The sequence below is a fragment of the Dasypus novemcinctus genome, chromosome 22 (assembly GCF_030445035.2).
Source record: "Dasypus novemcinctus isolate mDasNov1 chromosome 22, mDasNov1.1.hap2, whole genome shotgun sequence".
Lineage (NCBI taxonomy): Eukaryota > Metazoa > Chordata > Mammalia > Cingulata > Dasypodidae > Dasypus > Dasypus novemcinctus.
Window position 1 is genome coordinate 38,032,415 of NC_080694.1, and position 16,300 is coordinate 38,048,714.

The 16,300-nt window shown below is 39.6% G+C and overlaps 1 protein-coding gene across 2 annotated transcripts in view; it reads right to left on the minus strand.

The window, feature by feature from the left end:
• Positions 1–16,300, minus strand: part of F13A1 (coagulation factor XIII A chain) — a 167,072-nt gene that overhangs the window by 69,235 nt on the left and 81,537 nt on the right. For both annotated transcript variants that reach the window (XM_058285190.2, XM_058285191.2), the window contains exons 7-8: positions 5,086–5,260; positions 2,426–2,564 (exon numbers count right to left, since the gene is read on the minus strand). In XM_058285190.2, coding sequence (XP_058141173.1) covers positions 2,426–2,564; positions 5,086–5,260 — 314 coding nt within the window. The remainder of the gene's footprint in view (positions 1–2,425; positions 2,565–5,085; positions 5,261–16,300) is intronic.

Below are 16,300 nucleotides of genomic sequence, written 5' to 3' on the forward strand. Positions count from 1 at the left end.
CCTCATCATCACATCAGGAAACCCAAGCAACTAACTTGCTAAGAGCCTCCTTATTCCACTTGATGAGGGCACTGAAGTTCAGAGAGGTGAAGTCATTTTCTCAAGGCCACACAGCAAGTACCTGCCCAAACTGAAGCTCGACACGTGTGACATGCGGTGACAAACCCAAGAAGAGACCCTCCCAACCTCCTCAATCAAGAAGGATTTTAGGATTACACTTGGCTTCCTGGAACATCTGTAGCTTCTAAGGTTTGCCCTGGGGAGGCACAGGCTCCTACTTTTAATTTAAACACACCTCCAGGTGCTTCATCGTGCTCTGATTGGCGGCAACATATTGCTTGGATGAAACCCCGGTGCAATGAGCGCCGGCGACAAAGCTAAGGCAGGCGCGGCAGCTCACGCTCATTAGGCACCTGCCAGACTCTGCTCGGTGCAGAGGGAGGGAGGATCTCGCTGCCCCCACACTCGTGGAGGAAAGAGATTCACGGAGAAGTGTCTAACAGAAGATGAGCAGCCGAGTCAAGACTTGAAGCCACACCCGACCCGTCCCTTTCATCACTGCTCTGGGTGGTTTTGGTGTGTTCGTCTACCACCAGATACTGAAAACCTACTATGTGCCAAGCAACGGGAGAGAATAGGGCTGTGGAGGATGGGTAAGGGTTCTACACCCGAGGGCACTGTTTTTGGGGTGCTGGAATATTTCAGGAAGGCACTTAAGGAGCCAAGGTGTATGGGAAGAAATTCAAAAAATAAGAGAGGAAAAAAGAGAAGTTTGGATAAGGAGGCCAAAACGCAAAGGGTAACCCAGAGCAAGATCTATCATCTTCATAATGTTGCATCAATTTTGTTTAGGGACTAGGGGGGTATTTGTGGGAGTGCCCAGAGGAGATTTATAAGGGGTTGTATTTGGATCAAGATGCAGGGAGAAATAAATTCAAATTGCAACTGGCTGCAAAGCACTCTGCGTGTGTGCGCGCCTGCGCATGTGTTAGGAAGAGAACCGGAGTGGTGATGCCAAACAGGTCTCACTTTTCCATTTTAGATGGTCCCACGGGGTTTGGGGGCAGCTCTTTTGGTCTGTTTTTTTTCTCATTCCTTATACACGCAGGGCTGCTATTCTGTAAGTCTCTGGGGCTTAAATGGTTCTTTAAATTGCTGTTCAATTTTCAGTGTTGAGGTTTTCTCTTGCCCAAACTCTCCAGCTTACCACTGCTCAGCTCATTCCCTTCAAATGAACTGCACTATGTTTTATTCATAGTAGCACTTTGCTACTAGTTCAGTGATTTCCTTCTTTCAACATTCTCAAATGAGCGTTTACCGGTACTAGCAAGTTAATCTTGCTCCTACAGCCATGATTCATTCCAGTAACACGGGGAGTTAAGGCACTTCTAACTTCTAATTTCTCTTAAAATGAGCTTATAACTTCCTACCATCCCCTTCTGGATGATTTTACAACTGACAGTGTTTTCACTTTATTACTTGTAAAGAGCAACCTTATGAGACAAATTTTGGCTTGGAAATTCCACCTGTTTCAGTGCCTGGCAAGAGCTGAAATGATGCTCCAATTTCCTCCAATATAGACCTTTGTAAATATTCTTTCAGTTTGGGCTCCTAGGAGTTTTCTCCTTCTTTTGAGTGTATTGTTTTAGACTAAAGGGGTCACACAGAAAAAGGACATTTCTTTGGGATAGCTAACTTGAGATGCAACTGCTGAAAGCAATGTAAGAAGCCACGTGGCTGGTATTTGGTAACAGTTTCAACTTGCCCATTATTATCTCGGAATGAAAGGCGAGGATGCAAATAAAGGGGAACAGCATCTTTATATTCAAAGAGCAATCACACATTGGGGTTGGGGCTAACGATTAGATGCACTTGGGTTCTATCCCCAGCATACCAGACGTGTGACCTTGAAAAAATTACTTTAACCTCTGTGGGCCTCAGTTTCTTCATCTGTGAAATGGAGATCTCTTAGCAACACTCCTCTGATAAAACTGTTAAAAGAATTTTAAAAGACTGCACATCCGTAGACCCTATGAATAGCACCTTTCCAATGTGCTCTGTTTTGCTCTTAGCTTACTAACTAGAAAACTTGGCTCTAATACCCGTGCCATCAACCATTCTATTAATGTACTAAGAAAGGAGCTAGTGTAGGCTCATCAAGCAGCTGAAACTGTGCCCTTTTCTTGGTAGCTGCTGTGGAAATAAAGTAATCGATCTTTATTACTAGGAACTTAAGCTGCCTGTTCAGTAACATTTCTAATTCATTAGCTAAAAACAATTTCTGACAATCAGACACTTCTGCCTATGGTATTGAAGTGTCCTTAAAATAGAAGACAAAGAAACATTTGACCGAATCCGTCCTGTGGTAAATGTGTAATGCCACTTAAATGTGATACTGGCAAATGCCCTTGTGTATCAAACTCACCACACAGAATCCTTTGTGAGTTTGGAATTCACACTCCCATCTTCTTCCAGGAAGATGTCCGTTTGCAAATTGGCATCGTTATCATGAGCTGAGAAGTAATTGGTAACGACTCGTGCTGGTATCCCAAGGCATCGCAAAACTACAAGAAAGGAAGACAGGCCATTGCTGAAAATATCACCAAAAGTTAACAAATGCTTAGTGGAAAATTCTTTCTTGTAAGGAAATTTCTTCTTTACCAACATAGAAAGCTCAGAAGTCCCCAATGTTCCACATCGAAGAAGAGAGACTGTTTTAAAGCATGAGATTTGCAGAAACAAATCTCAAGTGTGATTGTTTAAAACAGCAGTTGACTCCAAATGGAGCCAAATGGAATAGAATCCCAATGACAGGGTTCTAATTGTGTAGTTTCTAATCTCACAATCATCAAAATGGTATTATTTTAGTCCAGTTAATGGGGCTATGTTTTCAAAAATAATAATTTAAAAAACAGCAACAACAAACCACTAATAGGAAATAAGGAACTCACAAGGTGAGTCCTCAGTGGGGTTTGCTTCCCTGGTTGGAACGTGCTCTGCGTCACTCAGTGGAGGGTGACACCACAGATTCATTTTAATTGTTAGATAATAAATTACCTGGATGCATCTCTTGCCATATGTACCTATTGATTAAACTTAATTCAAATACCTTCCCTGGCTCCCGAGCCTCCAGCCATCAGGGCTCATTGAAAGTAATTCAGCTGACAATTTTAAGATTAATGACTTGGCTTGCCTTTTTGTTCTCAGAATAGTTTAGCATTTTTCACCAAAGACTATCCACCTTCAAGAGAATAATCTTGGAAGTCAGTACTTGAGAGTGTGGGAGACTTATAATAATAAGGTAGGTGAGGCTTGACATTGAGCTCTAGCACCTCCTTCCCTCCAATTCTCCTCTTCGAGTTTACTCTCAACTTCTCCAGAGGGTGCTTCTACCTTTTTGAAAATGACTACCTACGCCCATTTTCAGGAACCCATCTAAGGATCCCTTTATATAAAAGATATACATGGATGTAAGGTATTTGCTTTTTTACTTGGTTCTAATCCCAAAGGAATTATGCTGGGGTGGTAAAACTTCAGGGAGGGGGTGAACTTGGGGAGGTAGAGGGCCCTTTCTGTTTTCCTGAAATCATTTCACTACAGTGGATGCCCACATTGGGTAGCCTTGACAAAATCTTAGCCCACCATGAAGTTCAGGCTTCTCTCTAGAACTTCCAAGATAAGTGCGTCTAGGTTTTTTTTTTTAATCTTTATTGCACCCAGGAAATATATTTTTGTTGAGCCCTTGGGTATACCCAAGGGGCTAAGAAAATAATTTTATTCTGTTTGATACCATGGGGGGAAAACAAAACAAAACTTGATTTCTTTCCCCTTGGGTCACTAATTCTTAGACCGTTGCACCTTTGAGCTGAAACTGACAGGTTTCACAATCGGTTTAAAAAGTGGTCTCACTCTGACCTCCATCCCCTACTTGGTTTTTCTGATTTTAAAAATGCTAACTAGGTAAAATATTCTCTGTTCATGTGCAGGCAGAAAGGAAATTCGGTCTCTAGCTTAATATTTTCTCTGAGGCTATAGAAATGGTATGTGAATGAAAATCATTACCGATGATGAAGACATACGGAGACAAATGTAATTTTAAAAATATTCACTGAATTAACTATAACATTGGCTGGGCCTGGAGACGCAAATGCCATTTTGAAAAATGATGCATGAGGCTGAAGAGAACAATTCTGTTCCCATAAGTTTCCCTCCATAGATTGCATGTTGGGTGGATTAAAGGCCAGAAGGCAAACTGGAGAGGTAGAGGTTGTTCATTAGGTTCTGATGTCAAATTACTCGGGGGTGTGGAGAGTTACATACGTAAAAATAGAGATAAGACCACCTGCCATGATCCCTTCCATCAAAATTAAGTAGATATACTTACAAGCCTTCTAAACCCTATGCAAATAAGCATATTTACAAAACTCCTTGATGAAAACTAAGTAGTATATATCTTTTATTTCAAAAGATATTTTGTTTCACCATTTTAGCCTTTTAAAAATAGTGGGGGTGGCAGTACTGGAAAGAAAAGGCTTATCTTTTTCCCCATATCCTTAGCTGGCCTCTATGATCCTCCATTTCTCTGAATGTTTAATGATGGATTATGTGATAAATGGTCCATCATTCTTCCTATAAAGATTGTGCAGTCAAAGAGAAACTATAAGCATATCTGACCCAGCACAATTTAATAATGCATTGACTACATCCCAGAATATTCACATATAAATTCTATAGATAACAAAGGCTGCCGGTTCTTTTTGCCAGATTTTAGGTATAATGCCTTGAGAGTATGGGCCATGATGTGGACCATTGTCTATGAGGTGCAGAGGTGCACAAAGATGTACTTACCAAATCCAATGGATGTGTCATGATGATGGGAACGAGTGTTGTTGGGGGGGGGAGAGGTGGGGTGGGGAGGTGGGGTTGAATGGGACCTCACATATATATTTTTAATGTAATATTATTACAAAGTCAATTAAAAAAAAATAAAAATAAACCACATACCCAAAAAAAGAAAAAAAAAGAAAAAAAAAAAGAAATGAATCTGTTTTACGTTTTTAAAAAATCACTCATTTGGATACTTACATGTGTTAAAGACGCCGGCAAAAACCCAGCACTGGCCATACCGGACTGGGGTCTTAGAACTCTGGTATTCCAATAGGATGTCAACACTTCCAGTCCAGGCAGACGGGGGAATGCCATAAGCATAGACATTGTCCCAGGACCCAACAAGGACACCTTCATCATCTTTGGCATTAATCTAAATGAGACCATGGGAGAAGGAATTAAGGTCATTTAGATGAATACTCCCCAGACTATGGCACAGGCAACTAACAGTGGTAGCTAAGGCTTCCAGGACCTTCCGTGTATCCTGCGTGGTGAAAACGTTCCACTTCTGTTCAATTCACTGCTCCTTGGTGAGGGAAAATGTTACCATAGCTGTGTGCGAGGGAACACCAAAGACCCAAGACTATCTTGTAAATAGCACCAGTACTGTAAATTGTAGGAAGGTAAATGGAATAGTAGATAGGAAGAGCTGTAATTTCTTCTCTATAGGGTTGCTTGGTTTGGGCTGGAATATCACTGAGTGATGATGTGAGGAAGAGTGGAAGTCCTAGCAAAGAACGCTCAAATATGGATCTCGTCTTGGAAGAGGAAGAATTCAAATGAGACAAGTGAGGAATCAGTGATCTAATGGGTTTCGGCTTTCATGATGAATGGCAGATGATGATGAGTTGAAAAAGTTAATGGATGTTGTCAGAGGACCCATTATGCATTCATAAGAAAAAAGACTCACAAATGAACCATACAGAGTTTGCTTCAAAAAAGCTACATTAAAGAAGTACTTTTTATGCTTGTTTAATTAAAGTGATTAAAGTTTTATAGTTTCGTTGAAAGATATTTCTATTTACATAAAGGGTCTTCGATATTATGGTTTAAGTCTGGGGTACACAAGAAAAGGATGCCAATTGTGAATGTTGGTGAAAATCCAGATGACAGTCTTAAGAGTCATCTGGAAACAGCAGACCTAAAGTGCAAGGACAAAGACCTGCAGTATGAAACTATAATTGAAGGCCATGAGGGAACACCCTAGAGTCATCCTGTCATATTTTTCTGGGCATTGCTCAATCTTCTCTTGGTATAACTTTCACCGCATTTAGTCATAGAGAGAAGGATGTTTAGGTAGAGAGCAGGAAGAGCCTTTCCAAAAATAAGTGTCACCGTGAAAATTTTTCTATGTTGATATGAATTGTTCAGAGCCTTCCTGCTCAAAGTGTTATCTGTGGACCAGCAGTATTGAAGATCCTTGGGAGCTTGTTGGAAATGCAGAATCTCAGGCCTCCTCCTCACGTACTGAGTCAGAACCTGCATTTTGACATGATTCCTATCTGATTTTTATGCACATTAGTTTGAGAAGCATGGGTTTGGTATATGCTGAAAATAATGCGGCATATATTGTTAAAACATGTCTTCAGATTATGAAAACCATAAAAGAGAGATTAAAAGCGTATTTTAATGTGTTCATTGCCTAAGTAATAGCTCAACTTCATCACTTGTTCAGACTTCTAAGTTTGCTTAGTTTTATTTATTTATTCATTATTATTATTTTTTAGGTCAGTAATTTATTCAGTTAGGGAGGGAAGAGAAATGGGAGAAAATAACAGAGCAGGGGTCCCAGGTTGAGAGGAAGGGGCTGAAAAGGGATAAAGAGGGCTGATTTATAGGCTACAATTTCCCATTATAGGTTATAAATCCCCAGGTTTTACTTGCGTGGCCACTTGGCAGAGGAAAAATGTCGAGAGCGGTGCTCAGAGGACAGGAATGCATCCAGAGGCAAGAGAGCAGGACCTAGTTTACTTTTATACGTCTCTTTTCCCCACTGGTTTGTGAAGTCATTAGTAGAAATAAAATCTGTGTATTTGTGACTTCTAGCAAGTATTAATAAAGAGTAGGTACTCAATAGTTGTTGAATAACTACTCAAATATTCAACAAGTATATATGCATCATATATCCAAGAAAAAATAAGGCCTGTGTCGGGTAAGAGGTAGACAATAAACCAATCAAATGGAATTAATTGTTACTAAGACTGAGAGATGTACAGGTAGAGTGGGGCCCCAAGGATGGTGTATTCAGTTCTTTCAGTTGAGAGGATGGGGGTAATGGTGGGACTTAATAGAAGAGATGGCACACAAGCTAGATCTTGAAGGGCCGAGGGCCAGGAAAGACCATCTGCACAGAGGAAGGAATTTGAATAAGTACTTGGTGTCATAAGCAACACGGCAGATTCAAGTCTCTGTTAGTAGTTCTTAAGAGTACCACATAAGTAGGTAATATTAGATGAAATAGAAAGTACTAGAAGAAAACAGTTAAGATGGTGCTAATAATAGGGGAAAATGTATGTATGTGTGGGAGTTCATAGGAATCCTCCATACTTTAAAATATATATATTTTTATTAGAGAGGTTGTGAACTTACAAAACAATCATGCACATGTGTGGAATTTCCATACAGCCTCCCCCAACACATAAAATTATTGTGCAGTGTTTGTTACAAATTATGAGATAATATCATCAGACTATTGCTACTAACTATGGTCTATAGCATACGTTTGGTATATTTTTTCCATATCCCCTTATTATTATCACAGTACATCTTTGGCATTGATGCAAGTACTTTTAGTGATATAATATTAAAGTATTGCTGTTAACTATATTCCATAGATCACATTAATTGCATTTTTCCCATGCTTCTCCTCATTCTTACCACCTTGCAATAGTGATGTACATTTGTTCTAGTTTATAGAAGGACATTTTCTTGTATTTGTACTAGTAACCACAATTCTCGTCCACCTCTCGGTTCACTATGCTATTCAGTCCCTAGATTATTCTCTAGCTTTCCATCATTTGACATTTACATCACTAGACTACCCCTTTTTCAGCCACAATCCCATTTATAAACCAGCTGCATTAGTTCAACTCACTGTAATGTGTTACCTTCTCTATCCATTTCCACACTTTTGCAGTCAAGTTAGTTAAAACTTCTTCTACATACATTAAATATCAGTACAACTTCTCAGTTCTCCTCTTACCTTCTAATAACCCATACTCTAGGTTTTAACTCCATGCACTTAGACTTCATTTTTAGTTTGCATTAGTGAGACCATGCAATATTTGTCCTTTTGTGTCTGGCTTATTTTACTTAGCACAATGTCTTCAAGGTTCATCCATATTATAATATGTGTCCCAATTTAATTTCTTCTTACAGCAGCATAGTATTCCATCATATGTATATACCACATTTTTATCTATTCATAAGTAGATCAACACTTGGGTCATTTTCATCTTTTATCAATTGTGCATAATGTTGCTATGAACATCAGTGTGCAAAAGTCTGTTTGCATCACAGTTTTTAGTTCTTCTGGATATATTCCTAATAGAGGAATTGCTGGATCATATAGCAATTTTTATTTAGCTTCCTGAGGAACCGCCAAACTGTTTTCCATAGAGTCTCCACCATTTTACATTCCCACCAACAGTGGAGAAGTGTTTCTACTTCTCTAAATCCTCTCTGGCACTTACTACTTTCTGTTGTTTTTTTTTTTAAATAACGACCATTCTATGTGGTGTGAGATCATACCTCATTGTCATTTTGATTTGCATTTCCCTAATAGCTGGTGATATTGAACATTTTTCATGTGCTTTTTGTACATTTCCATTTACTCTTTGGAGAAATGTCTAAGTATTTTGTCCATTTTTAAATTGAATTGCTTGCTCTTTAGTGTTGAGTTGTATGATCCCTTTATATAGCATGGAAATCAAACCCTAACCAGCTATGTGGTTTTCCAAATATTTTCTCCCATTGAGTGGGCTGCCTTTTCAGTTTCTTGACAAAGTTCTTTGAATCACAAAAGCATTTAAGTTTGAGGAGGTCCCATTTACTCATGTTTTCTTTCATTGTTTGTGCTTTTGGTGTAAGGTTTAAAAATCTACCACCTACTACTAGGTCTTGAAGATGCTTCCCTACATTTTCTTCTAGGAGCTTAATGGCTGTAGATTTTATATTTAACTCTTTGATCCATTTTGAGTTAATTTCTGTATAACTTGTGAGACAAGGGTCCTCTTTCTTTCTTTTGGCAAGGGATAACCAGTTCTCCTAGCACCATTTGTTAAATAGACTGTTCTGCCCCAGCTGGATGGGTTTCTCCCTTTAGTTTTGCTAGTGTTTGCCTCATGTAATTTGGGGCATTCTGGTTAGATGCATATACATTTATGATTATTATTTTTTCCTGGTGAATTGCCCTTTATTAATATACAATATCCTTACTTGTCTCTAATGAAAGTTTTATTTGTAAAGGCTATTTCATCCAATATAACTATCACTACTCCAGCTTTTTTTTTTTTCTTGGTTACTGCATGCATGGAATCTCTTTCTCCAGCCTTTAATTTTCAATCTATTGTATCCTTGGGTCTAAGGCAAGTCTTGTGTAGACAACATATAGATAGCTCAAACCTTCTTATTCATTCCACCTGTCTGTGTGTTTTGATTGGGGAGTTTAATCCAGTAACATTCAATTTTATTACTGTAAAGGCAATTCTTACCTCACCCATTTTCATTTTGAGTTTTATCTGTCATTTTATTTTCACCACTCTTTTCATGCTTTTAGTTACTTTTACTGATATAATCTTATTTTCTAGACTCTCATCCAAACCTCCCTCTCCTATCTTTCCTTTTCAAGTTGTAGCATTCCCCTTAGTAGTTTCTACAAAACTGGTCTTTTGGTTATAACTCTCTCAGTTTGCATTTATCTGTGAATATTTTAAATTTGCCCTCATTTTTGAAAGACAATCTAGCTGGATATAAGATTCTTGGCTGGCAGTGTATCTCTTGCAGTATCTGAAATATTTTATCACACCACTGACTTCTTGCCTCCATGATTTCTGATGAGAAATTGACACTTAATCTTATTGGGTATCCATTGTACATGATGCATCATTTTTCTCTTGCTGCTCTCAGAAATCTCTCTTTGTCTTTGGCAATTGTGATTCTGATCAGTGTCTTAGAGTAGGTCTATTTGGATTTTTTGAATGGGAGTATGTTGTGCTTCTCGGACATGGTTATCTATGTCCTTCAATGGGGTTGGGAAATTTTCAACCATGATTTCTTCAAATTTCCTTCTGCCCCTTTTCTCTTCTTTTCTCCTTCTGGGACACTCACAGCACATATATTCGCACATCTCTTGCTGTCATTTAGTTCCCTGAAACCCTGTTCAGTTTTTCCATTCTTTTCTTCATCTGTTCTTTTGTATGTTTGCTTTCAGAGGCCATATCTTCCAACTCACTGATCCTTTCTTCTGCCTCCTCACATCTGCTGTTATATACCTTCAGTGTATTTTTTATTTCATTTATTGTGCCTTTCATTGCCATAAAATCTGCTATTTTTCTAGGTATGCTTTCAAATTCTTCTTTGTGCTCACCTAGTGTCTTCTTATTATCCTTGATCTCTTCAGTCAGCTCATTGAATTTAAGGAGACTTGTTTGAACATTTATGGTTAGTTTTCTCAACTCCTTTATGTCATCTGGAGCCTTATCTTATTCATTTGACTGGGCCATATCTTCCTGTTTCTTGGTATGGATTGTAATTTTTTGTTGGTGGCTTACTAGATATATTTTTTCTAGGTACAGCTTCTCTCTTTAGTTTAGGCTTTCTTGCCCTTTCTCCCTTGCTGGTTGTGTAGTAGGAACTGAGGATGTAGTTGGTTCTGGGAGCTCTGAAGGTTGATGCAGCCTGTGTTGCCCCAGGAACTGATGAAGCTTCTCCCACCTTTCTCCTGTGCCAGGGGTAGGGACAAAGACACAGATGTGTGTAGTAATCCAAGCCATGCAGACCAAGACTGTCTGCAGTTGCTCAGAGAGACTAACGAAACTTCATGCCCCTTTCTCCTTGCCTGGGTGGGATGTCTCTGTGAGCATGGGCAGCAAACTAAGCCATGTGGGCCAAAACTGACTGCAGTTGCCCAGGTAGACTGATATAGCACCTACCTCCCCCTCCCCTGCTAGGGATGGGGATGAACCCTTCAAGTGCCCAACAATCTAATCCATGTAGCTTGAAAGCACCTCCAGTTCCCGGAGAAGTTGAGGGAATACTGTCCCTTTTGCCCTTTAAGGGGCGGGGATGGAACCACAAGCACCCAACAGACCAGTCCATGCAGGCAAAAAACACCTGCAGCTGCCCAGAGAGGCTAAGAAAACACTGCTCCACTCCTATTTTATTGGGGGATGAAACCACCAGCACCCAACTGTTCAGTACATGCAGGCTGAAAGTACCTGTCATTGCCCAGAGAAGCTGAGGAAACACCAGCTCCTTCTTATCCTATTGGGGGTGGGGGTGGTTCCACAGGTGTCCAACTATTTAGTCTGTGTGGGACAAAAGCACCTGCAATTGCCCATAAAGGCTGGTGAGATACTGCCTCACTTTTGTCCTAGCAGGGGTAGGGGTAGAGATACAGGTGTCTAACAGTCTAATTTATGCAGGCTAAAAGTGCCTGCAGTTGCCCAGATAGGCTGAGGAAACACAGACCCCTCCTACTCTATGGGGTGGGGTGGGGGTAGAGTCCCAGGCATTCAACGAACCAATTCATGTGAACTGAAAGTACCTCCAGTTGCCCAGAAAGGGTAAGGGACCACAGCTCCCCACCTATCCTTTTGGGGTGTAGGAATGGAGCACAGGTGTCTGAGTATACAGTCTGTGTGGGCTGAAAGCACCTGCATTGCACAGAGAGGCTAAAGAAACACCAACCCCCTCTTATCTTATGGGGGGTGGAGTGGGGATGCAATCGAAAATACTCACAAATCATTCTGTGCAGGCTGAAAGTACCTGCAGTTGCCCAGAGAGGTTGGTGCAGGTTTCCCCAGCTTCCTCCCTGCCAGAGGTGGAGCTGGAACTTAGGCTAAAGTTCCAGTGCAGGTGGAAGGAATCCCATCCCTATGATCACTGTGATTTTCAGTCAGCCCTGCTTCCCCTCATCCTGAGGACAGAGTTAAAATGGTGGCTACCAGCCTCCTTCTGATGCAGACAGTTTCAAACTTTAGCTGTTCTTTTTTTTTTTTTAAAGATTTATTTATTTCTCTTCCCTTCCCACCCACCCCCACCCCAGTTGTCTGTTCTCTGTCCATTTGCTGTGTGTTCTTCTTTTGTCAGCTTTTGTTATTGTCAGTGGCATGGGAATTGGTGTCTCTTTTTGTTGCTTCATCTTGGTGCATCAGCTCTCTGTGTGTGCGGCACCATTTCTGGGCAGGCTGAACTTTCTTTCGTGCTGGGCAGCTCTCCTTATGGGGTGCACTCCTTGCGCGTGGGGCTTCCCTACGTGGGGGACACCCCTGTGTGGCACGGCACTCCTTGCGCGCATCAGCAATGTGAATGGGTCAGCTCCACACAGGTCAAGGAGGCCCATGTGGTAGACAGACGTCCTATCCACTGGACCCTATCCACTGGGCCAGGTCCACTTCCCTTTAGCTGTTCTTAGGGTTATATTTTAGCCAGATGAATTTACCAATTAGTAGCTGAAGTTGGTGGCCAACCATCTCTTCCTCCCCCACTTTTGGGAAATGGAATTTCCAACTCCAGCCACAGAATAGCTCCTGAGGTGGTTTGTACTGCCAGTGGAGGATGGTCACTGGCCTCTGCAGCATGGAGTGCTCTACTCACGAATCTTCTCTGCAGATGGGCAGTCTCCTTATTCCATTCTTTCAAGGATGTTTCAGGATGCTTTTCTGGTCTCCTGGGGCTCCCAAATATGTGCTTTAGATAGTTCAGTGATTACTAACTGCCCCATAGTGCGAGCTGACTCTGAGCTCCTTACTCAGCTGCCATCTTGCCCTCACCCCTCCCCTATACGTTTGATGTAACTATTCTATGATCTAAAATTCTCTAAAAATAGTCTATTATTACAAAAAAAAAAAAAAGATGAACAAGCATCTTCTACTGTGAATGACAAACCCTCCACTGAAGTGTGATATTTACTGCAGCACTGATTGGCATTTCTTAAACAGAGTCCTTCTGTGAGTGTTTACCAAAAGATTGCCATTCACTTCTCTTTGGACTTACCATTTTTCCCCTTTGATGCTGTGTTTTGTCAGGGTAAAGCAAAGGAAAGTTCTGTTAACTCAGTGAATTTAATCAATGTGAAAAAAAAACCAGTAAATCTTTGGAGGTTATAGAAGGACCTTGTTAAGTTAGATGCAAACTCCTGCCTTTGACGTTAACTTTGACTTTAGGAGGTAGCTCCATGAAAAAGTGTTATAGCTGGGGTTGGCCAACCATTTTGGATCATTTTATGATCAATAGTTCTCATTGCAGTTGTACTGATTATTAACATCTGAATTGAATAATAAAGTAAGAAGAGTGGCTTGTTAGGCTATGATGTAGTATAGGTTTTGTAGATAGATTTAACTTTGAACTCACATAAAATTTCTTTAGCATTGAGAAATAGAATAGGGTCAATGAACTGATAGGTAAAAGTTTTTTACTGTGGTTTTGATGACAGATTGTTAAAAAGATAGCCATTAATTAGAAGATCTATTTATACCACAATGCTGAAACCAATGAACTAAAGCGAAAAGTAAAGAAAAATCTCTTTCCTCTACACATCTTCTAATTGTTAATGCTGATCTGTTCCCCTGATGTTAGCTGAACCACAACTCTCATTTATTAGCATTAGGCCAGATTAGCTACTATTTTCTAATTAGAATATTGATTTCCACAGGCCCCAGACACTGGAAGATATAAGTCTTTAGTGACATATGTAAAGGGTTAAAGTAATACCTCCCTCCCTAGAAAACAAGGCATGTTTGGGGGACACTTCAAGGACAGCACACTCTGGTCCTTTTTCATAAAACAACTAGCTGTTTGAACACCTTATTGTGAACTCAGCTGTTGACCAGTGGCAGAATGAAATGTCCTGGGTTTGGGTCACTGGTGGCCAAGTAGATAATACAAGCCTGGGAGGATGGATAGGGAGCATTATTCAACTTCATTAAGGTCATACTAAATAGCCTTCTCAAATTTCTTACAAAATTGGAAAAATGAAATACCAGTCCCCACAAAAGTCACTATCAACAACCTTTGTGGCATAATATAATGCAATACACTTCAAAACCTCATGCCAAGAAAAGTATGACAATGATGGAATGGAGCAGTAAGGGTAGCATGGCTTAGCTCCTAACCCAACCACCACCTCTTCAGAAGTCCTACTGGAAGGTCAACAAAAGCCTGAGAGTTCTAGTTTATATTTCAAAACATGCAAAGAAACAAACTGAATTAAAATTCTAATCTTTTTCTCATTCCAACCAGAATAGTGGGGAAAAAAATCACTGTGGTGAAATGGATGTAAAGGGGTCTGCACCTCTAAAAGAGGTAGGAATTCTGAGACTACAATGGAAAAATTATATAAAGCCTGAGGATATTTGCCATAGGAAAGAGATAAAGCTCCAATTAGGATGAGTGATTTTTGCAGTGAAAAATTTAGCAGAATGTTTAAAGAAAGAATAGAACCCAAATATTCTAAAAGAGATTGCCCATCTCCAAGGTAATTCTTTACTCCATTCTCTACTTCAATCTACTCTCAGGGTACTAAAGAGTAGAGAGAATGAAGTACTCAGCCTCAAGCTGTAGGTGAGATGAGAAAGCCAATATTTCATTTACACTATATTAGAGCAAATAAAACACCTGGGGAAGAGCTATGAAAGTTCAAATTAGAATAAAAGGCAAAGAAGCAGAGAGTATGTGTGTGTGTGTGTGTGTGTGTGTGTGTGTGTGCATGTGGAGAAAGAGATAAAGAGAAAAAGAAAGGGAGACTATGACAAATTTAAAAAGTCATACATAGAATAAAACAAAATTAAGGAACACAGAATGTTCTCACAATCTCTTAGGAGATCACAGACCTAAGGGAGTAAATCAAGAACATCATTTCAGAACTAATAATAAGTTAGAAATCACAAGAAACAGAATAGACATTGCTGGAAATAAAATTAAAGACATAGAAAAGAAGCTAGAGATAATCAAAGAAAATCCTAATGAAAAAGACAAATAGATGAAATTATTTAAAGAGAAACAAAGAGTTATGGAAGATGAAGATTATACAACATAAGGATAATTAGTACACTTAAGGTGGAGAATCCAATAAATGTAACAGAAGATTTTAATGTAATATTATCACAAAATCAATTAAAAAAAAAAAAAGAAATACAAGAACTTAACAAACCAAAAAAAAAAAAATGTAACAGAAGATATATTCATGACATAATGTAAGAAAATTTTACTTAAGTGAAGGGAATTTGAATCTAAAAATTGAATCAACAATCTGTGCTCCAGGATAGTTCGATGCAGAATGCTCATTGCCTAGACATGGCCTAGATTATTCAACTTTAAAATAAAAAATAATAATTCAGTCATCCAGACCACAAATGCAAATTAGCAATAAAGCAGTGTGTGTGTGTGGGGGGGGGGCATGTATCAGGCTGGTTTCAGACTTCTCCACAGTGTTATTCAATGAGAAAATACAGATGATCAATAGTTACATAGACCTGATGAAAAGACAGGGTGACCCAAGAATATCATGCACACATAAGATATTGTGCAAATATAAAAGCAACCAACACACATTTTCAAACATGAAAGATTTCAGGGAATGTACAACCATAACCAAATGACTTGAAAAATGGTATCAAGATAAGTAAGGGCTGAATCAAATAAAGAACCCAGGAACAGAGATTGTGAGCAAACAATCTAATAGTGAGAAAATCCATATAAGTTTGAATAGATTTGGGGATTATTTGGGAATTAAAGTTATAGAATGAATATGAAACATATAACATGCTATAGCTGTTTGATATTATTGATGAATTCCAAAAAGAAATATTGGATTATGTTTGTAAACTGATCTTTTCCTCTGGGCATATTATATTATATTGGATTCATAGGTTTACTTGATTAAGTAATCATGTAAACCTCTTGTGCTAGTAGGGCATTGAGTCCCCACCTTTTGGTTGGTGGGTGGGGACTCACAGATAAAAGGCATGGCGAAGGACAGAGTTGGAGGGGTTTTGATGTTGGAGTTTTGATGTTGGAGTTTGATGCTGAAGCCTTAAGCTGGAGCCCTGGGAAGTAAGCTCACAGAGGAAACAGAAGCAAGCTCCAGGGAGAGAGAAACCCTGAGCCCAGGAAAAAGAAGCCTGAGGAAGGGAGGAACCCAGGAAACCTGAACCCTGGCAGCCTTTGGCAGCTATCTTGCTCCAACATGTGA